Source organism: Chiloscyllium plagiosum, unplaced genomic scaffold (assembly GCF_037043375.1).
Source record: "Chiloscyllium plagiosum isolate Xiang-an unplaced genomic scaffold, Cpla_swu_hap1 HiC_scaffold_5, whole genome shotgun sequence".
Classification (NCBI taxonomy): Eukaryota; Metazoa; Chordata; class Chondrichthyes; order Orectolobiformes; family Hemiscylliidae; genus Chiloscyllium; species Chiloscyllium plagiosum.
In genome coordinates, this window is record NW_028270143.1 from 118362249 (window position 1) to 118385961 (window position 23713).

The following is a 23713-nucleotide window of genomic DNA, read 5'->3' on the forward strand; positions in this document are numbered from 1 at the left end:
TAGATTTCATAAAGGAAATGTTTGGCAATCATAGGATTGAGGTTTGTGTGTTTAGATAAAATGCAGTTGAGAGGTTGCGTGGGTTTCAGAAACCAACCAGTAACACAACTAGAGATGTCTCACAACAGGTGTGATAGAAAATTTTGTGTGTTTTAATAGAAGTAATTGAATTGAAATGAATTTATTGTCACGTGTACGTGAAAAGCTTTGTCTTGCGAGCAATGCAGGCAGATCCCATAGTTAAATAGCATTGATAAGTAAATAATAGCTAAATAGCGGGAAAAGCAAAAACACAGGTACAGGCGAATGTTAAGAGTTTGTGAGTCAATTCAGTATTCCAACAACTATAGGGTAGAAAGCAGCTGGTGCGTATGTTCAGGCTTCTGTACCTTCTCCCCGATGGTAGAGGTTGTAGAAAAACATTGCCAGGGTGGGACGGATCTTTGAGAATGCTGGCAGCCTTTCCTTGACACCGGGCCTGGAAGATGGATTCTGTAGATGGGAGGCTGGCCTTAGTGATTGTCCGGGCCGAGTTCACCACTCTCTGTATCTGTCTCCGATCTTGAATGGTACAGCTGCCATGCCAGGGTGTGATACATCCAGACAGAATGCTCTCGATGGCGCACCTATAAAAGTTGGCAAGGGTATTTGCCGTCATGCCAAATTTCCTCAGCTGCCTGAGGAAGAAGAGATGTTGTTGGGCCTTTGTAACCAGTGTGTCCACATGAAGAGTCCAAGAAAGCTTGTTGTTGATGACCACTCCCAGGAGCTTGACACACTCCACTCGTTCCACCTCTGTGCTGTTAACGTGGAGGGGGCATCCCGCTGAAAGTCAATAATGAGTTGCTTGGTTTTGCCGGCATTGAGAGCTAGTTTGTTCTCAGTGCACCATTTTTCCAGGTCTTCCACCTCCCTTCTGTGGTCTGTTTCGTTGCCATCTGAGATCTGACCGACTATGGTGGTGTCATCAACGAACTTGTAAATGGCATTATTCTGGTATTTGGTGACGCAGTCATATTTATACAATAAGTACAGTAGGGGGCTGGGTATGCACCCCTGGGGGGCTCCAGTGTTGAGTGTTAGTGAGGATGAAGTATTGTCCCCAATCTTCACTGATTGTGGCCTGTGGGTCAGGAAACTGAGGATCCAGTTGCAGAGAGTGGAGATATCTGCAAATAAAGCATCTTGATAGAAAATTAGTAGGAATCAGTTTTTAAGAAGAGTGATACTGAACTTGGTTGAAAAGTGTGGGCTGGAAAAGATGTGGAGTAGCCAGTATTAGACTGTGGTGGACAAAAATCACACAATGCCAGGTTACAGTCCAACAGGTTTATTTGGAAGCACTAGCTTTCGGAGCACTGCTCCTTCATCAGGTAGCTGTGGAGCAAAAAGTCTTTTGCTATAAATTCTGTGTCTTACGGTCCTGTCCCACATCTACCTGATGAAGGAGCAGTGCTCTGAAAGCTAGTGCTTCCAAATACACCTGTTGGGCTATAACCTGATGTTGTGTGATTTTTTAACTTTGTGCTGGAAAAGCACAACAGGTCAGGCAGCATCCGAGGAGCAGGAGAGTCGACGTTTCGGGCACAAGTCCTTCATCAGGACGATTGAATTCCAAATGAAGGGCTTATGCCTGAAATGTCGACTCTCCTGCTCCTCGGATGCTGCCTGACCTGTGCTTTTCCAGTGCCCCACTTTTCGACTCTGGTCTCCAACATCTGCGGTCCTCACTTTTCTGATATTGAATTTGGAACGCTACCTCTCTGTCTCCATTTTCTGCTGAGGTTCTCTCCAACACTTTGTTTTTATTTCACATTTCCAGCATCTGCAGCATTTTGATTTTAATTAACCAAATTAATAAATGGGTTTTTGCTTTGAGTGGAAGGAGAGTGTCAGCGAGTTTGAAATAGCCTAAGAAATTAATGTTGAGGATTAAACTTACGATCCAATCATGTCATGCCCAATCACTGTTAATTTAGGATGTGCGGTTGGCATGGATGAGCTGTACTGTTTGTTTCTGTGCTGTACAGCTCTCTTGACTATAATCACGTTCAGTACTTGGAAGAGTGTAACTCAATCTTCTTGCAGAGGGCTTGGTTGCTGTGGAGGAAATGCTTGTATTTATATCTTGTTTGTTACCATTACTGGATGTGTTGAAGTTCTTTGCAGTTAATGGCGTACTTTTGAATTATAGCTGTCATGGTACTGTAGGAAATGCGGCAACCAATTTGCACTGAACAAGCTCTCGCAAATAGCTTCTCAGTTCCTTCAGATCAAGGTTGACTTTGCTGCTTCCACTTCAGAGTGGAACAGTCTGCTCATGTCCATAAATCTGTGATAGGATTTGTTTATTTTGGCCGAGGTGCACATATTAGTCAGGACTGTGGGAAGACATCTCCTCTTGTTCTTTGAATAAGTGCCACGGAATCTTTTGTATCCACCTGACAGACAGATAGGGACTCAGTTTAATGTCCCTTCTGACCATGCAGCATTCGCTAAGAACCGTTCTGGAGTGCCATCTCAATTTTGGCTCGAAAGCCCGAGAATGCAATTTGAACCTTGGAATCTTGTGACCAAGAGTGCACCTGACAAAATTTACAACATCTCATCACAATCTCTGCCAGAGTTTCTGTAGAGTTTCAGGGCAGGGTGGGAGGATATTTATGTAAACAGGTAACCCTGTGCATTACTTGAGGAGCAAGACTGGTGTCCACTTGTGCATGGCTGCTAGAAACTCCAATCACTGTATCCAAAATGGAATAAACAGTGTTGGCCTGAGACTGAGAGGTCCAGATTTCTCACCTGTCAATTCTGATTTGTTCTTGAATTCCCTGCTCAGAGGCAGGTCCAACACACATCACCACCTCCACCGTACTTACAGCAAGGAGGCACGTTATGAATCTAATTCAGCCAGAACTGGGATCGAACCCTGTACTGTAGGCACTAATCTGGCTCTCCAACCACGTGGCTTCCCAAGTTTTTGACCACACATCTGACAGCGCACTATTTAGAAAGCCAGCTTCCATCTCTGTAACATCGAATTGGTCTCCTTCCTATCGGAAAGAATTTGTGAAACTTGAAAAGATTCAGAAAAGATTTACAAGGATGTGCTAGGGTTGGAGGATTTGAGCTATAGGGAGAGGCTGAATAGGCTAGGGCTGTTTACCCTGGAGCATCGGAGGCTGAGGGGTGACCTAATTATAAAATCATGAGGGACATGGATAGGATAAATAGAGAAAGTCTTTTCCCTGGGGTGGGGGAGTCCAGAACTAGAGGGCATAGGTTTAGAATGTCCCCACCCCCACTCATCTATTGTACTCTATGCTTTCTCCCCACCCCCACCCTCCTCTCATTATCTCTCCACCCTGCAGGCACTCTGCCTCTATTCCTGTTGAAGGGCTTTTGCCCGAAACATCGATTTTCATGCTCCTCGGAAGCTGCCTGAACTGCTGTGCTTCTCCAGCACCACTCTAATCTAGACTTTGGTTTCCAGCATCTGCAGTCCTTGTTTTTACCTTTAGGGTGAGAGGGGAAAGATATAGAAGAGACCTAAGGGGCAACATTTTCACAGATGGTGCTGCATGCATGGAATGAGCTGCCAGAGGAAGTGGTGGAGGCTGGTACAATTGCAACATTTAAAAGTCATCTGGATGGGTATATGAATAGTAAGGGTTTAGAAGGATATGGGCTGGGTGCTGGCAGGTGGGACTAGATTGGGTTGGGATATCTAGGTAAAAACGAGGACTGCAGATGCTGGAAACCCAAGTCTGGATTAGAGTGGTGCCGGAAAAGCACAGCAGGTCAGGCAGCATCCAAGTAGCAGGAAAATCGACATTTCGGGCAAAAGCCCTGGGTTGGGATATCTGGGTGGCATGGATGGGTTGGCCCGAAGGGTCTGTTTCCGTGCTGTACATCTCTATGACTTGATTGATCTGACATGCTCCAGGCTGGTGTCCCAAATCATACTCTCTGTAAACTGAATATTATCCCTACTTGGCTGTCTGTATTCTAGCCTGCTCCTGTTCTTACTAATCTACATTGTTTCCTGTTTAAGTAACATTTGATTTTAAAGTTCTTATTCCTCCAAACTCCAGCCATCAAAGATACCTACACTCCTCGAATTCTGACCTTAGCAGCATTCACAATTTTAAGGACTCAAGTGGAGAAGATTTTAAAGTGAATAGTATGGGCAGGTGATTAAATTTATGAAGATGCAATCAATCTAAGAGTAGAGGCGAGAGTAGACAGCAAATTCTTAATACAGTATGGGAAATGATAGACTGTGATGGAAGGGGTTGGAAATGTAAATCTCTGCGTAAATCAACGGTAAAGCTAGAGATCATAAAAGAAATATAAAAAGGACAAAATTAAAGACTTACTATATGAATGCATATAGCATTAAAAGAAAGATGAATATGCATAATCTTACAGCTTTAGGGAAGGTGCAGGATGTGAAAGTTTGGAATCTGAATAGGGAAGACACATGACATTTGGGAAGGACAGGATGCCAAGGAAAGGTGGAGAGGTGGCTCTGTTCATTACAGATAGCACTGATACAATCGAGGGGGATGGCTTATATGCAGCGTAAAGACCGGTCTTTTAATTATGTTTCTGTATTTTAAATTGTGGACTGAAATGAGAAAAGGACAGTTTTGAAAACCAAGGATTGTTGAAGGACTACAGCCCTTTTAAAAGCAAGGAACCTAACACACATTGTTAAGTGCTGTGTAGCCAGCAGCTGGTTTGAGCAGTATTGAGAGAAGATTACAATGACCTGAAGCTGGGAGTTGTGGCCAAGTGGAGTTTCTGCCAGCAACAAGAAACTGGTTGGCGTTTGGACTAGTGACTAGTTATTGATGGCAAAAACCTTCTGCCTGACAACAACTATTCTCAGGTAACTGAAAATCTTGGGTTGAGGTTGTGAATATTTTGGCAAAATCGATTGGACCCTGGAGGCAAAGGAGCTGTTTTTACCTGTAGTAAAAATTATCCAGTCTGAAGGTAGCCAGTTCTCTCCTCTCTCTTCCCACCCCCCTCAGCTATTGCTGTAAGCTGTGGTTCTTTACCTGTAAGACAGAGACTTAAATGTGTGAACCAACCACCACATACATGCTGCAAACAAGTGAAATCATTTGGAGAAAGAAGACTAAGAAACAGTGTTCTGATCAGCAGAAGAATCATCCCAGCTGTCCTGTGAACAGGAACCACTGAAATTTTTTTATTCATACATGGGATATGGGTTTTTTCCATCCCTAAGATGCCTAGAAAGTGATGGGGAGCTGCTTTCTTGAATGCTGCAATCCATTTGGTGAAGGGGTACACACACAATGCCATTAATGTGAGAGTTCCAGGACTTCAACTGAAGGAATAACAATATATTTCAATGATTTAGAGATGCCGATGTTGGACTGGGGTGTACAGACACAACACCAGGTTATAGTCCTACTGGTTTAATTGGAAGCACGCTAGCTTTCAGAGCACCGCTCCAAATCATCTGATGAAGGAGTGGCGCTCCGAAAGCTAGTGTGCTTCCAATTAAACCTGTTGGACTATAACCTGGTAATATATTTCCAAGTCAGGTTGGTGAGTTACTTGGAGGTGCGTGCTCCCATGTGTCTGTTGTCCTTATCTTTGAGGTGGCAGCTGTCATGGTTTGGAAGGTGCTATTTAAGGAGCCTTGGTGAATCTCTGCATGTTGCTTCAGTCAGGCAGAAATTGTTTTCACATCTGAGGACTCCAGAATGGAACGAACGTTGTGAATATTAGTGAAAGTCCCCACTTCTTACGTTATGATAAAAAGAAGGCAATGATAGTGGAACTGAAAACAATTGCGCTAAGAGCACTATTCTATGGAACTCTTGCAGAGATGTCCAGAGACTGAGATGAATGACTTCCAACAATCCTAAGTGTAAGGTTCTTTTTCTTGAGATTCTTACACCCTTGATGCAACTACAACACGTCAACTTCTGGAAACAGCCTTCTTATTAAGCAAGTACAAGCTGTGGAGGAATCCCTAACACCCTTTGCAATGTTTAGGCCAGCTGACCTACTTCTGCTCCTATGTCTTTTGGTCTTAGGTAATGGGGCATTTTACTGATAGTCATCATAATTGATAATCAGAGGTGAGTGCTCAGTTAAATAGGGCCTTTTTAATGTTTGGACTTTCTTTAAGGGCCCTCTTGAATCACAGTTGTTGCGTCCAGGGAAGTGCAGGTTCAGGTCCCACCTACTCCAGATATGTGTAATAACATCTCTGAACAGGTTGATTAAGAAAATAGGTTAATAGGGAAAAAAAGCTAAATAAGAAAAATTGAACTTTCCTCATAAATTCTCTTAGAGCTAGTATGTAAGATGGTGCATTGCACAGCTGTACTTGGAGTCATAGCAATGTACACCATGGAAACAAACTCTTCAGTCCAGCTTTTCCATGCTGACCAGATATCCCAACCCAATCTAGTCCTACCTGCCAGTCTTTTGCTCATATCCCTCCAAACCCTTCCTATTCATATACCCATCCAGTTTCCTTTTAAATGTTGCAATTGTACCAGCCTCCACCACTTCCTCTGGCATCTCATTCCATACACGTACCACCCTCTGCGCGAAAAAGTTGCCTCTTAGGACTCATTTATATCTTTCCCCTCTCACCCTAAACCTATGACCTCTAGTTCTAGACTCCCCCACCCCAGGGACGAGACTTTGTCTATTTATCTTATCCATGTCCCTCATGATTTTATAAACCTCTATAAGGTCACTCCTCAGCCTCCGAGGCAACATCCTTGTAAATCTTTTCTGAACCCTTTCAAGTTTCACAACATCTTTCCGATAGGAAGGAGACCAGAATTGCTTGCAAGATTCCATAAGTGGCCTAATCAATGTCCTGTTCAGCCGCAACATGACCTTCCAACTCCTGTACTCAATACTCTGACCAATAAAGGAAAGTATACCAAATGCCATCTTCACCATCCTATCTACCTGCGACTCGGCACGGTGGCACAGTGGTTAGCACTGCTGCCTCACAGCGCCAGAGACCCGGGTTCAATTCCCGCCTCAGGCGACTGTCTGTGTGGAGTTTGCACGTTCTCCCCGTGTCTGCGTGGGTTTTCTCCGGGTGCTCCGGTTTCCTCCCACCATCCAAAAAGATGTGCAGGGTCAGGTGAATTGGCCATACTAAATTGCCCGTAGTGTTAGGTAAGGGGTAAATGTAGGGGTATGGGTGGGTTTCGCTTCGGCAGGTCGGTGTGGACTTGTTGGGCCGAAGGGCCTATTTCCACACTGTAATCTAATCTAATCTAATCTAAAGACTCCACTTTCACCTGCACTCCAAGGTCTTTTTGTTCAGCAACACTCCCTAGGATCTTACCATTAAGTGTATAAGTCCTGCTAAGATTTGCTTTCCCAAAATATTGCACCTCGCATTTATCTGAATTAAATTCGATCTGCCATTTCTCAACCCATTGGCCCATCTGCTCAATATCCTGTTGTAATCTGAGGTAACCTTCTTTGCTGTCCACTACACCTACAATTTTGGTGTCATCTGCAAACTTACTAACTATACTCTTATGCTCACATCCAAATAATTTTTTTATAAATGACAAAAAATAGTGGACCCAGCACCGATCCATGTGGCACTCCACTGTTCACAGGCGTCAAGTCTGAAAAACAACCCTCCACCATCACCCACTGTCTTCTACTTATGAGCCAATTCTGTATCCAATTGGCTAGTTCTCCTTGTATTCCATGAGATCTAACCTTGTTAACTAGTCTGCCTTGGGGAACCTTGTCGAACGCCTTACTGAAGTCTGTATAGATCTCGTCCACTGCTCTGCCCTCATCTGTCCTCTTTGTTACTTAAAAAAAAATCAAGTTTGTGAGATATGATTTCCCACGCACAAAACCATGTTTAGATTAGATTAGATTAGATTAGATTAGTTACAGTGTGGAAACAGGCCCTTCGGCCCAACAAGTCCACACCGACCCGCCACCCACCCATACCCCTACATTTACCCCTTTAACCTAACACTACGGGCAATTTAGCATGGCCAATTCACCTGACCCGCACATTTTTTTTTGGATTGTGGGAGGAAACCGGAGCACCCGGAGGAAACCCACGCAGACATGGGGAGAACGTGCAAACTCCACACAGTCAGTCGCCTGAGTCGGGAATTGAACCCGGGTCTCTGGCGCTGTGAGGCAGCAGTGCTAACCACTGTGCCACCGTGCCGCCCACTATCCCTAATCAGTCCTTTCCTTTCCAAAGGTAAGGACATGTACATCTTGTCCCTCAGGATTCCCTCCAGCAACCTGCCCACCACTAACATCAGGCTCACTGGTCTATAGTTCCTTGGCTTGTCCTTACCACCCTTTTAAACAGTGGCACCATGTTAGCCAACCTCCAGTCTTCTGGCACGTCACCTGTGACTATCAATGATACAAATATCTCAGCAAGGGCCCAGCAATCACTTCCCTTGCTTCCCACAGAGTACTAGAGTACACCTGATCAGGGCTGAAATTGTGTTGCTGGAAAAGCCCAGCAGGTCAGGCAGCATCCAAGGGACAGGAGAATCGACGTTTCGGGCATGAGCCCTTCATCAGGAAATGTGTAGAGGGAGGAAGAGAGCTTCTTCAAGGAAGGCATCCTTGCAAGAGGACTCGCAATAAGTTAAAATCTTTGAGGAGAAAGTGAGGACTGCAGATGCTGGCGATCAGAGCTGAAAATGTGTTGCTGGAAAAGCACAGCAGGTCAGGCAGCATCCAAGGAACAGGCGAATCGATGTTTCGGGCATGAGCCCTTCCTCAGGAAAGGGATCATACCTGATCAGGTTCTGGGGATTTATCCACTTTTATGCGTTTCAAGATATCCAGCATTTCCTTCTCTGTAATATGGACATTTTGCAAGATATCACCATCTATTTACCTACTTTGTGTACCTTCCAGGTCCTTTTCAACAGGAAACACTGACGCAAAATATTCGTTTAGTATCTCCCGCATCTCCTGTGGCTCCACACACAGGCCACCTTGCTGATCTTTGAGGGGCCCTATTCTCTCCCTAGTTACCCTTTTATCCTTAATGTATTCGTAAAAAACCCCTTGGATTCTTGTTAACTCTATTTGCTAAAGCTATTACTTCTGATATTAACTTTGAATTATTGAGGAATGGCATTCTAGGGACCCACAATTTTCTTCTCTTGAAGCTAATGAACGGAGTTCAAACCAGCGCATAAGTTCAAGTGGAACATATACATGCACCACGCGCACATTCTCCTCTCCCACCTCCCGCAACACACACACACACACACACACACACACACACACACACACACATATACCAGCACACATACAGAGATACACAAGCATGCAAGTGAACTGGTAGTTACATTCAGTTTAAGACGTTGAGAGCATCTCTGGACTGAGGGATCAAGTTTTTGCTTATTGATCTCAAAAAAGCTCAGATAACAGAAGGTTTTAATTGGAAATAGAAATTAGCCCTTTAACTTGTGTTTTCTCAGTTCTGTTTCTTTCACTTCCAGGTGCAAACACGGTTTTGGGCATGTTGGGGGAATGTGTATACGGTAATATATAAGATATCATCTTTATGTTGGTATATTGCCCATAATTTGTGTAGTTTGGGTCAAGCAGAGACACTTGTCCTGCTCATTATTGTTTGTGTGCTAGCAATTGTAGAGAACATACTCTTTTCAATGTTATGAACTAGAGTTTGTTTGTTACATTACAAATCATGACGCTGCATAACCAGAGAATCAGGAAAATTAGTCCTTTAATTTGTGTTTTCTCAGTTCTATTTCTTTAATTTCCAGGTGAACATGTGGTTTTGAGGGAAACGTGAGATTGGCTCACGTGCTGGCAAATTGTTTTAAATCTGTTAGGTTATTTAGTGTGGGTCATTTGCTTCATCTCTGGTTCAAGGTCCTAGTGCTCCCTACCCGACTACACTCTGGCAAAACTTTCACTGCACATCTTAGTGGTTCAAGAAAGTAGAAGGCAGCTCATATTGAACAATAAAGCTCCTGCCGTGTCAGTGCTACCAATGCCCTGTATTGAATTTTTAAAAAGGCACCTAAAATTTATTGGGAAATGATGTTCAAATGATCTACATTACAGTTGGTTCCAGGATAAAATATTGAATTCTGGTTTTGGTGTGGAATTTTTAATATTTTTATCTTTTCTCATTGCAGATACAAGATAATTCCCCAGCTCAAATTGCAGGCTTGGAGCCATTCTTTGATTTTATTCTGGCCATAGGAAATACCAGACTGGTAAGTCTTGTTTGTGTAAGAGGTATTCACAGACACGTTTTATTTCACCTTTTAAACCCATACAATTCATGCGTTCACTAAGCATATTGAATGAACCACACTTTGGGTAATATGAAAGCATTAGCCAATTATACTCTCTTCTGTGATACTTTTAATGTATTGTCATGTATTGCTACTGCTGGTATCATTGTCAACATTGACCACAACATTTGGTGCATCAAAATGATGACCTGAGATGTAACCTGGATTTGAGGATTCAAAATCTAGAATTCAGCAATGAGTTTTTCTCACAGTTTGAGTGGACCTAGTTTGAAAATTTTATATGTCCAAGATTTAACTATTGACAATTTTATGAAAGATTTCATTTTATGACAAAGCACAGTCTACTGTAAAGTAACTCTGCTATGATATTGCTATACGGTTATGATAAAATCACAGAAGTGTAACAATGCAGGAGGAGGCCATTTGGCCCATTGTGTCTGCACTGGTTCTTCAACTATGTACCATTTCCTCCTGCCATTTTCCTGCTTTAACCCCCTCATTGTTTCTATTCAATAATCAGTCAATACCACCTTGAGAGCCTCAATTGAACTTGCCTCCACTACACTTCCAGGCAGTAGATTCCACTTCCTAACGACTCGCTGTGTGACATGTTTTCTCTCATCTCCCATTCCTCATTAGTTTTTAATTGACAGCTATGTTATCAGCTCAGCTACAGTTTCTTGAAGAAAACCAGTGCAACGTTGTAACTGTTAAGTGGTTAAGTGGTTTAACTGTTAAGTGGTTTAAAAAAATGCTTTCACTTTCCAGAACAAGGACAATGACACTTTTAAAGACCTGCTGGTTGTCAATGTGGAGAAACCAGTGAAGCTGGAAGTGTATAATATGAAAGCTGCAAGGATTCGGGAGGTGGAAGTCATCCCCAATAACATGTGGGGTGGTCAGGGTCTGCTGGGAGCAAGTGTTCGCTTCTGCAGCTTTGAAGGTGCCCATGAACATATCTGGCATGTGCTGGTGAGTATATGTGAACAACAAATTATGCAAGCTGTTTAAGAGGAACTTAAGGTAGTGCCTCGAGTGTGAAGTCAATACAATACATTGTTATAAACCATACATATTTTTGGTTTCTTAATAAGGGATAATTTTTGAAGGGTTGAATACTCCATTGCTCTCCTAGCTGTAGTCCCACCTTCCACTTATACTTCAGCTTCCTGAAGCACTGCTCTCCATTGAAAGATCCAAGACCACCTTAGCCTACAACCCCTGTGCTCACTGACAGCAGTTCCCAAGTTAGCAACAGCTCTAAAGCTCTGCATCATATGTTCTATCCTTTCTATGGCCTCATCTTCTTCCTATCTTTGGGATTACCTTCAGCCCTGTAACCTGCTGAAACACTGTATTCCTCTGATGTGAACTCTTCTGCATTGCTCCATTTTCCTCACCTCACTTTTGTTGATTGAGCTAAGAGTTATCTAGTCTGATTTCTGGAGTTCTTTCCTAATGGGGAAGATGGTGGCATAGTGGCAATGTCACAGGACTTGTAATCCAGAGACCCAGGTTAATGCTCTGGGCTCACGGTTCAATTTCCAACTCAACATTGGAAATCAAATCTGGAGCATAAAACTAGTCTCCGATAGGGTGACCGTGACAGCTAATATCAATTGTAAAATTCATTTCCTTCTCTAATGTCCTTTATGGAGGGAAATCTGCCATCCTTTAGGTCTGCCCTATGTATGGCATCAGAACCACTATAATGTGGTTGGCTCTTAAATGGCCTCTAATGTGGCCTTGAAAGCCACCCAGTTCAATAATTTGGGATGGACAACAAATGCTGACGTTGCCAACAATAACCTGCTACAAGAATATAACCATATTTACCATGCAGCTGGTAGCAAGAACATCGGGCAACCAAAAATGCTTAACAACTTCCCGGCAGTATTGGTGATATGGGTTACCATAGTTGCTGGTCCTTTTGCCTCAAGAGAGCCTCCAAAACATATGTTGACTTACACACTAAAGGTGAAACCCTGATCTGTGGTGGGAGGGTTTGCCATTTTTACATGTCGTCATCGTCGTCGTCATCATCATCATCCAACATACAGAATATTAAACTCCTGTTCATCTTTGCAATTGACAAGTCACCTCGTAGTAAAACATGTCTTTGTGCAGGGAAAAGTGAGGTTTGACTACAAATGCACGACCTGGCTGAAAAGTGCTGTTCATTTGCATGTCACATTTGTGCAAAAAATATGCAAAAAAAGTTTTTGAGTCCACAAAGTTGAGTCATTTTATATACCAGGTTGACCAAAATACTGTGATTTACAGGAGTACTGCAGTGGATCAGTGTGTCCCATCATGACAGTATTGGGATTTGAATCTTTGAGTATATTATCACCAATATATCTTATTAGAAAGAAAATGCAACTGAGAATTATTGTTGCTGCCTGTGAATTATGAGGTTGAGTTTGCAGTTTAGTGTTGCTTTATTTTACTGAGTTTGAGTTGATTTCTGTTTTCTATGAAAATAAGATTAATTTGTCTTATTGGACTTGTGCTGCTTTGGCGAAACAATGTCACGCTTATCGATAAAGGCAGCATCACAATGCTCTCCACCCTCACTCTCTCTTTTCTCATTCAACAGGATGTTGAACCAAATTCTCCAGCAGCCATGGCAGGTCTCAAGCCACAAACTGATTACATTATAGGCGCTGATCAAGTTCTGCAAGAGGTAATGAACTTTGAGGATACATTTATGCCATAGTCTGAGACTGTTACCTATGGGTTTAGGTTCCAGCCAGGCTGTAATGTACTTGCATTCTTGGCTCCTGCCTGACCAGAATTCCTAAGCCATCCTTCTAGAGAGTGAGAAATTTGCTTAAAAGTTTCACCAGTGGAGACAGTGGATATTTCTGGAGTCAAATCAGGGGGAAACCAGAGAAGCCTTGTTTAGCATAATGAGACACCATAAGATATAATGCGAGCAATCATGAGATAATCTATTGTGTTGGTTGGGGCATGAATAGTTGAAAGGAAACTGGGAGAACTCCCTTGTTGGTGACCTGGGATCTTTAGCATCCGCCTGAGAGAGCTGGCAGCCTCCTTTTCATGTCATCTGCAAGACAGCACCTCTGTGCAGTATCCCCTCATTACTGTAGTGAGCTATCAGCATCAATTATGTGCTCATGTTTCTGGAGTGGAATGTTAAGTGAGCGTGGTAGCACCAAACTCCATTTGACATTTCAATGAAATATGGCTGTGTGTGGGTTGAGGATTTCTTACTGATTTCTTGAGCGAGTAGTAAATTGTTCTGAATTCCTATGTAATTTATTTATGAGCCTTTTTCCACCAGGGACACTCACTGCACTTCAACACTGGATTAATTTTAAGGTCCCAGAGACTGCCAGAATTTTATTAGTAGGCAGCTTTAGTTGGGGTGAGACCTCAGTGCTGAGATTTCTGGTTGAACACAAAGGTTGCTGGTCAGTGTACCCAATTGGTGATTGATTTGGTGAGCTTCTTCACTGGTTGGGATGGGGAGTTGATCGTCCCTGAGGTTTCCTATCCCCACACTTGGTGCACAGAGCACTAATCTCAGCCACTATTTATAAAGCTGTATGCCTTTTGAATCACTTTCTCAACCTGTTCTCAACCTGTTCTGCTGTGTTCAAAGATTTTGCACACATCCTCCCAGGTTTGTCTACTCCTACAGCACCTGTAGAAATGTGGCCTTTATTTCATCGTGTCTTGTTCTTCTGACAAAAAAATGTCACTTGATATTTCTCTGCCTTAAATGTCTTCTGCCCAGTGTCCGTCCATTCCACCAGTCTGTCTATATCATCGTGAAGTCTGCCACTATCTTCCTCACAGTTCACAGTACATCCAGCTGTATTCTCATCTGCAAATGTTGAAACTTTCAGGGTGTTTTTTCCAGGGTTGGGGCAGTGGTGATGTAGATCATGCATCACCTTGGTTAATTAAATCAAGTTTAATTTGAAATTGTCTTTGACATTGATGAGTAACACTTCACATATTTGCACTGCATTTCTTTGTGCCCAGTTGTAATGCTGATGTTAAACTGTTCTCACAGTGCAAAATGCATCATGTTTGTCTGCTGATACCACCAACAGAAATGTCAAAGCTAATATTGGGCCCTTGAATTATGTCAGCTCAAAGACTGTGTTTTTTGCAGCAAATCTAGCCAGATTTTGAGACACAGGGAGTCTCGTTTCTGTAGATCATCTTTCATTTAGTTGACTTACTTAAAAGGCTCCTCGCTGTCAGCAGCAGAGAATTCATTGTTTAGTTGCTTACAGGTTTAACTGCTTAGCATCTCGATGCTTTGACTAAATTATTTTGGAATTGAATAAGGAATAACTTATTCAAGGGAGCAACAGCTCTTCTTTTTCAACTCCTGCAGGAATCCCTGTGGTTGTAGAATTGCAGAGCCACACATACTTTGACCTTTATTATTAATTCACAACATTGACTAAGCCAGAATTTATTATCCATCCCTAAATGCCCTGGAGAAAGTGTTGGTGAGCTCCCTTCTTGAACTGTTATCTTCTGTGTGGGGAAACGTACACCTGCAATGCAATCAGGAAGGGAATTCCAGGATTTTGATCCAGCAGCAGTGAAGGAACATTTATATAGTGCCATGTCAGGATTGTGTATGGCTTGGATACCTGCTTTGATATCTGCTTCAGGAGTTCTTTAGTTTAATGCATGTGCCTAATGTCTTATTTATTGGGTCAAAATTATGGAGCTCCCTCCTGGCAGCACTATGGAAATAATTTCACCACGTAGAATGCAAAGGTTCAGATACAGCTCACCACCTCTTCCTTGATGGCTGCTAGAGGATGAACAGTACATGCCGACCTTGCCTCATGGCGCCTACATTCTGTGAATGAATAATTATTCTTAACTCAACAGTTGTACTGCAGACACCACTTCTTTCCAAAATAGGTCTCAAAAGAATTCATCAGTTTTTTTTTTTTGCAAATTGATCTGTATGGGGAAACGTTTGTTTATTGGTTAAAATGCACCCACATTCAGCTTTTCATTGAGATTTTTGCGTCAAAAACATTGGAAGAAATGGGAAAGGTTTTGCTTTAAAAAGGAAATGCATCTTTCATTAACCAGACTGAAGATTTTTTCAACCTGATTGAAAGCTATGAAGGAAAGCAATTGAAACTGATGGTTTATAACAGTGAGACGGATGCCATTCGAGAAGTTGTCGTTACACCCAATGGAGCCTGGGGAGGAGAAGGAAGGTATGTGCTGGTTGACTTATTAATAAGCTATTGTGTTATGTGAAGCAGTTGTGAGAATCGACTCATTCTGACATGCTATGACACATGTCCAGGGCAGGTTGGACTGAAATCCAGATCTTTTATCCCAGAAGTTGTGACACTATCAGTGTGCCACAAGACGCTTGAAGTTAATTTTAAATGCATGACCTTCTGGTGTGTAGTCAGACGGATTATCATTGTAAATAAAGCCCATGCTAAATGTTCCCTATGCTCTTTGATTCCTTTGTCAATGAAAAGTCTGTCTAACTTTGCCTTAATGATTCAGTCTCCAATTCTACTGGAGGTAAAGAATTCCAAAGAATTATGACCTTCAGAGACAAAATTCCTCGATATACCTTTCTTAAATGAGAGACTTTTTTTAAAACTGTGTCCCTTCGTTCTACATGCATGGAATACATGTAAAATCCTGATGGGACTGGACAGGCTAGATGTGGAAAGATTGTTCCCAGTGTTGGGAACGTCCAGAACTAGGAGTCACAGCCTAAGCCATTTAGAACTGAGATGAAGAAGAACTTCACTACAAGAGTTGTGAACCTGTGGAATTCTCTCAAACAGGAAGCTGCTGGGGCCAATTCATTAGATATATTCAAGGAGAGTTTGGCTGTAGACCTTGAGGCTAAGCAGGAGTGGGATACTGAGACTGTATGATCTGCCATTTTCTATGTTTCTATTCTCCCTGTGAGAGAAAATATTAGGCATCTCGTATGTTTCATTAATATCAGCTGCTGAACCTTTCTTCGTAAGATAAACTGTCATTCCAGAAACCAGTCTTGAGTGTGGTCTCACTAATGCCCTGTACAATTGTAGCAGTACTTTCTGACCCCTTGTATAAAGTCTAACTTTCCATTTATCTTTGCAACTACTTTTGTATCTGTAAACCTTTTTTGTAATTCATGTATGAGGGTACCCAGCTTCCTCTGACCTACAGCATTCTGCAGTCTGTCTTCGTTTAAATAATGTTGTGCTTTTCTATTCCTGCTAAAGCTAGGAATCTCAGGTTTTTCCACAGTATTCTCCATCTGCCAATTTTTTGTTCACACACTTTATTTATGGCTCTGCAAACTCTTTGCATCCTCCTCACAACTTGCTTTCTGACCTGTTTTTGTATCAGCAGCAAACTTGGCTGCAGTACACTGGATCACTTTGTCCAAATCATTAATATAGCACTAATGCTGGGGCACGTGACTGTTTACAGTTAGCCAATTTGAAACTTTCCTTCTTATCCTAACTCTATCTATCACCTCATACGCCATGAGTTCTTCACCTTTTATGTGATGTTTTATGAAATGCCTTTTTTTTCCAAATACACTATATCTACTGGTCCTGTTCATCCATCCTATGTTTCATATCCTCAAAGAATGCTAATAAATTTCAATCAAACATAATTGACCTATTACAAAACCATCTTGACTCTGCCTGATTGTAATTTGTTAAAGGGTGAAAACAAGGACTGCAGATACTGGAAACCAGTCTAGATTAGAGTGGTACTGGAAAAGCACAGCAGCTCAGGCAGCATCTGAGGAGCAGGAAAATCAACATTTCGGGCAAAAGCCCTTCATCAGGAATAAGCTCTATTCCTGAATAAGCACTGCTCTAATCTAGACTGTAATTTGCTAAAACCCACTTACGAATGAATTGTGTCGCATACCTAAAGATGTACGTTAGACTGACTGACTGTCCTGTAGTTTCATGCTCTTTTCCTTCTTTGATGAATAGTGGTGTTACATTTGTGATCTTTCAATCTGCTTGGACCTTTCCTGATTCTAGGAAAATTTGTCCATTTCTGTAAGACACTCAGGTCTGAAGGACTCATCAGCCTTTGGTCACATTAGTTTTCCTAGTAGGTTTTCTCTGGTGATTGTGATGATAACTTATTGTTGTTTTTATTTTGTACTGAATAAGCCAGTAATCTATGACTGATTTTTTGGCATACTTAGTTCCATGTGTTGGTATTAACATTCAATTCTGCCCACCACGAGAGACCTGTTGTAAGGTTTTCAATAGGTCACTTAAGATAGCACATAGATCACTGAAATACAGTTCAAAAGACTACAGACAGGGACTGAAAATATACCTGTAGGAGCATACAAAAGAAACAAAGAGTTAGAAACTATGGCAGAGGTGCTGACTTTTAGTTATACTGCAGGGAAGACCACTGAACTGTGCAGGTTCTCTATAGGAAAACTGTGAGAAGTTGTCAAGAGCAATCGAATATCTCTACTGTTGGAACTCAAAGTTGTTCTTGTTGCTAATAGATGTCAGGGTTGGGGTCAGGGCTTTGAAGATTGTCCTGGCTCACAGGTGATCAGGTGCCACTAATAGATCAATGCAGCACATTATCCTCTGCCATTTCCACCACCTTCAATCAGACCCACCACCAGAGATATATTTCCCTTCCTACCCCTATCTGCATTCTGCAGAGACGATTCCCTCCATGACTCCCTCGTTAGGTCCACGCCCACCCAGCACTCGCAGAACTTCCCCTTGCCGCCGCATGAGATGTAAAACCCACGCCACGCCCCTCACCTCCGTCCAAGACCCCAAAGGATCCTTTCACATCCGGCAGAGATTTTCCTGCATATCAAAACACCTCATCTACTGTGTCCATTGCAGTTGATGTGGTCTCCTCAACTTTGGGGACTCCGGATGCCAACTTGCACAACATCTCTGAGACACACTCACTAAATGACCCCACTGCCCTGTGGCTGAACACTTCAATTCACCCTCCTATTCCACCAAGGACATGCAAGTCCAGGGCTGCCTCCAACACCAAATCCAAGCCACCCGACAACTGGAGTAAGAAAGCTTCATCTTCTGCCATAGGACCCTTCAACCACATGGCATCAACGTCGACTTCACCAATTTCCTTATCTCCCCCCCCCCCCCCCCCCAGTCCCCTGATCCATCATCCTCTTGAACTGTCCCACCTGTCCATCTTTCTTCCCACCTATCCTCTCCCCTCCGATCTATCACCATCACATGCCCCACCTGCATCTACCTATTGCCTTCCCAGCTGCCTTACCCCAACCCTGACCTTCTTGTTTATCTCTCACCACCCCCTCCCCTACCCCCATTCCTGATGAAGAGTTTATGATCGAAACGTCGACTCTCCTGCTCCTCGGATACTGCCTGACTTGCTGTGCTTTTCCAGCACCATACTTTTTAACTCTGATCCCCAGCATCTGCAGTCCTCACTTTCTCCAATGCAGCTTAGAGTTAAACACCCTGTAAGAATGTTTGCTGAATTTAACTGAACAAGTTTACAACTAAGGAAGATCCAGCTTTGTGAAGCTAATTGTCATTAAAAATCTCGAGTTGTGCCTTTGAATAAATATTGGAGTGGAGTTTGAGATTCCAGGTGGGCATAGATCTAGAACAGGAGGGCGTTGGAATAGAACAGAATAGTTATTGAAGCAAACTGTGGTGTAATGGTTCCTGAGAGGAAGTTTCAATCTGGATCACAAGTGAAGAACATTAATCCCTTGTAAAGTTTAATGAGATTTGATGACCCCTTGTGCCCGTAACATTGGGGGACTTGCTGAGAAATTTTGGGGCCTGTCTTGATCAGGAGAATCGACGTTTCGGGCATGAGCCCTTCTTCAGGAATCCTGAAGAAGGGCTCATGCCCGAAACGTCAATTCTTCTGCTCCTTGGATGCTGCCTGACCTGCTGCGCTTTTCCAGCAACACATTTTCAGCTCTGATCTCCAGCATCTGCAGTCTTCACTTTCGCCTGTCTTGATCAGACTTGTTATTTTGTGTTCTATGGAGTGTTCTATCACAGTGTGTTACCCATGTTTGAAATAAGTGGCACGTTATCCAACTTTTTTTTATTCATGAAATGGGTCACAATTTGTTCCTAGGCCTAATAGCCCTTGAGTGGCTTGCCAGGGCAGTTAAGAGGAGATGCTGGCGATCAGAGCTGAAAATGTGTTGCTGGAAAAGCGCAGCAGGTCAGGCAGCATCCAAGGAGCAGGAGAATCGACGTTTCCTGAAGAAGGGCTTATGCCAGAAACGTTGATTCTCCTGCTCCTTGGATGCTGCCTGACCTGCTGCGCTTTTCCAGCAACACATTTTCAGGGCAGTTAAGAGTCAACCACATGGTTGGTCTGCAGTCGCATATAGGCCAGACCAGATAAGGATGGCAGTTTTCCTTCCCTAAGGCATATTAGTAAAGGTGCTCAGTTTTCATGACGATCGATGGTAGTTTCATAATGATGACAGACACTTAATTCAGATTTATGTTATTGAATTTAAATTCCACTATCTGCCATGGTGGGATTTAAACCCGGTTCTCTGGGATATAACTTTGCCGATATATGAGCAGGCAATGGCCCAATAGTATTAAACGCTAGAATGTTAATCCAGAGACCCGGGAGGCACAGTCTCTCAGTGTGTAGCACTGCTGCCTCACAGCGCCAGGGACCCGGGTACAATTCCAGCCTCGGATGACTGTCTGTGTGGAGTCTGCATGTTGTCCTTGTGTTTGTGTGGTTTCTTCTGGGTGCTCTGGTTTCCTCTCACAATCCAAAGATGTGCAGGTTAGGTAAATTGGCCATGCTAAATTGCCCGAAGTGTTCAGGGGTGTGTAGGTTAGGTGCATTGGTTAGGGGTAAATATAGGATAATAGGGTAAGAGTATGGGCGGATTACTCTTCAGACATGTGTGTGGACATGTTGGCCAAAGGGCCTGTTTCCATACTGTAGGAATTCTATGATTCTATTATGGCATGATTCAAAGTAATACATAGAATGCAGAACAGTACAGCACACCACAGTAAAGACCTTGCGGCCCTCGATGTTGTGCCGACTTCTTTTCCTACTCTAAGATCAAACTAACCTATATATCCTACATTTTACTATCATGCATGTGCCTATCCAAGAGTCATTTAAATGTCCCTAATGTATCTGACATTCCACACACCCACCACTGTCTGTGTAAAGAACCCTAACTGTGACATCTCCCCTAAACCTTCCCCTAATCACCTTAAAATTATGTTGGCTCATGATAGAGACCCTGGGAAAAAGTCTCTAGCTTACCAACTCTATCTATGCCTCTCATCATCTTGCACACCTCTATCAAGTCACCTCTCATCCTTCTTCACTCCGATGAGAAACGCCCTAGCTCCCTCAACTTTTCATAAGATATGCCGTCCATTCCAGGCAGCATCCTGGTAAATCTCCTCTGCACCCTCTCTAATAACTTCCAACTCATTCCAATAATGAAGCATCCATAATGGAACACAGTATTCCAAGGGTGGTCTAATCAGGGCTTTATAAAGCTGCAGCATAACTTCGCAGCACTTAAACTCAATCCTCCTGCTAATGAAAGCCAACGCACCATACCTTCTTAACAATCCTATTAACTTGAGTGGCAACTTTGAGGGATCTATGGATGTGGACCCCAAGATCCCTCTGTTCCTCCACAGTGCCAAGAATCCTGCTTTTAACCCTGTATTCTGCATTCAAATTTGACCTTCCAAAGTGAATCACTTCACTTTTCCAGGTTGAACTCCATCTGCCACTTCTCAGCCCAGTTCTGCATCCTGTCAAGAAGGCGGTGGTTTTAAAAAGAGTTGGTCTGAACGTAGCCCGGAGTCCATGCGGGGTCAGATTTTAAAAAGAGTTGGTCTGAACTGCCTTCTTGACCTGCAATCTTCTTCCCGACCTCTCCGCCCTCAACCCCTCTCTGGCCTATCACTCTCACCTTAACCTCCTTCCATCTATCACATTCCCAACGCCCCTCCCCCAAGTCCCTCCTCCCTACCTTTTATCTTAGCCTGCTTGGCACACCCTCCTCATTCCTGAAGAAGGGCTTATGCCCGAAACGTAGATGTTCCTGCCCCTTTGATGCTGCCTGACCTGCTGCGCTTTTCCAGCAACACATTTTTCAGCTTCCTTCACCTTAAGTAAGCTTCCGTTTTCCTCTTGATTAGATGTTCACATCTCTTTTCATCCAAAGTTCCTTCACCCTACCATCCCCCTTTTGCCTCAGTGGGACAAATCCATCCAACCTCGCCACAAGTGCTCCCCCAACAACCAACACATCTCTGTCATGCATTTCCCTGACAATATCTGTTCCCAATCTATGCTTCACAGTTCCTGCCTAATAGCATTGTAATTCCCCCTCCCCCAATTAAGTACTTTCCCATACCATCTCCTATAGTCTTGGAAAGGGACAGGAGTAAAGGTCAGGGAGTAGTAATCGCTGTCACCAAATTGTTCTCCCACCAAGAGACCTAACACCTGACCTGGTTCATTGCCAAGCACCAAATGCAATATGGCCTCCCTCTAGTCAGGCTATCTGCATATTGAATCAGGAATCCTTCCTGGACACATCTGACAAAGTCTGCTCCATCCAAACTATTTGCAGTAAGGAGGTTCCAATCAATATTAGGGAAGTTGAAATCATCCATGACAACAACCCTGTTAGTTCTGCACCTTTCCAAAATCTGCTACCTAATCTGCTCTCCGTGTTTCTGTTGCTATTGGGAGGTCTGTAGAAGACTCCCAATAAAGTGACTGTTCCTTTCCTGTTTCTGACTTCCACCCATACTGACTCTGGAGACAAATATTCCTCGACAACCTCCCTTTCTGCAGCTGTCACACTAGCCCTGATTAGCAATGCCATTCCCTCACCTCTTTTACCTCCCTCCATATTTCTTTTGAAACATCTAAACCCTGAACTTTCAACAACCACTCCTGGCTCTATGAGATCCAAGTCTCGGTAATGGCCACAACATCGTAGCTTCAAGTACTAATCCGTGCTGTAAGTTCATCACTCTTATTCCTGATAATACTGGCGTTAAAATAAACACACTTCAACCCCTCACACTGACTGCACCTTTGCCCTATGGACTGTCTGTCTTTCCTCACAGACTCTCTGCATGCTGTATTTGCCTGTTCACCAGCTACCTCATCCTCTGAACCATAGCTCTGGTTCCCATCCCCCAGCCAAACTAGTTTAAACCCTCCCAGAGAGCTCTCGCAAGCATCCCACCCAGGATATTGGCGCCCCTCCAGTTCAGGTGCAACCTGGTCCTTCTTGTACAGGTCCCACCTTCCCCAGAAGGTATCCCAATGATTCACATATCTGAAGTCCTCCCTCCTACAGTAGCTCCGCTGCCCCATGTTCAGCTGCACTCACTCTCTGTTCCTAGCCTCACTAGCATGTAGCACCGGTAGCAATCCTGAGATTACTACCCTGCTCGTCCTGCCTTTTAGATTCCAACCTAACTCCCTATATTCACGTTTTAGGTCCTCAACTCTTTTCTAGCTATATCATTGATACCAATGTGTACCATGACTTCTGGCTGCTCACCATCCCCCTTAAGAATCCTGTAGAATTGATCCGAGACATTCCTGAGACCTGGAGGCAGCAAACCATTTGGGAGCCTCATTTTCGACCTCTTACCATTGAATCTTCTATCGCTATTGCGCTCCTATCCTCCTCACCCCCCCACCCCCGGCCTTACCTCTGAATCACAAAGCCAGGGTCAGTGTCAGAGGCCTGACCGCTGTGGCTTTTCCCTGGTATGTCGCCCCCGTCAACAGTATCCAAAACAGTATACTTATTATTGAGGAATGGCCACAGGGGATCCCTGCATTGTCTGCCTATTCCCTTTCCCTCTCCTGACGGTCATCCAGCTACCTTTATCTTGTAACTTAGGTGTGACTGTCTCCCTATAACCCTCATCACCCCCTCAGTTTCCCGAATGATCTGAAGTTCATCCAGCTCCAGCTCCAGTTCCCTAACACAGTCAGTGAGGAGCTGGAGTTGGGTGCACTTCTTGCACGTGAAGTCAGCAGGAACACTAGTGGTGACCCTTACCTCCCACATCCTGCAAGAGGAGCATCCAACTGCCCTAGCTTCCATTCCCTCGGCTCTAACTTGCCAAAAGAGACAAAAAAAGACTTACCAGCGCTCCACACAGTCTTTGTTTGGCTCGAGGAGGAGGACGAGGTGAGCCACTACACATGTAGCGTTTTGGGTTTAGCCACTGCCCGAATATATTCGTTCAATTACCCAGCAGTCCCTGTGTCCGCTTTAGCTCCTGTTCAACCTTCACTCCACTGATTTACAAGGTAAGTATTTTATATTCAGATTTACCTTCCTGGCTGGCCCCTGGCTC

At 43.5% G+C, this 23713-nt stretch overlaps 1 protein-coding gene across 2 annotated transcripts in view; it reads left to right on the plus strand.

Annotated features, from left to right (window-relative positions):
* gorasp1b (golgi reassembly stacking protein 1b) overlaps nt 1–23713 on the plus strand; it is a 37754-nt gene that overhangs the window by 2180 nt on the left and 11861 nt on the right. For both annotated transcript variants that reach the window (XM_087987582.1, XM_043690774.2), the window contains exons 2-5: nt 10194–10274; nt 11085–11288; nt 12916–13002; nt 15414–15544. In XM_087987582.1, the coding sequence (XP_087843708.1) occupies nt 10194–10274; nt 11085–11288; nt 12916–13002; nt 15414–15544 (503 nt within the window). The remainder of the gene's footprint in view (nt 1–10193; nt 10275–11084; nt 11289–12915; nt 13003–15413; nt 15545–23713) is intronic.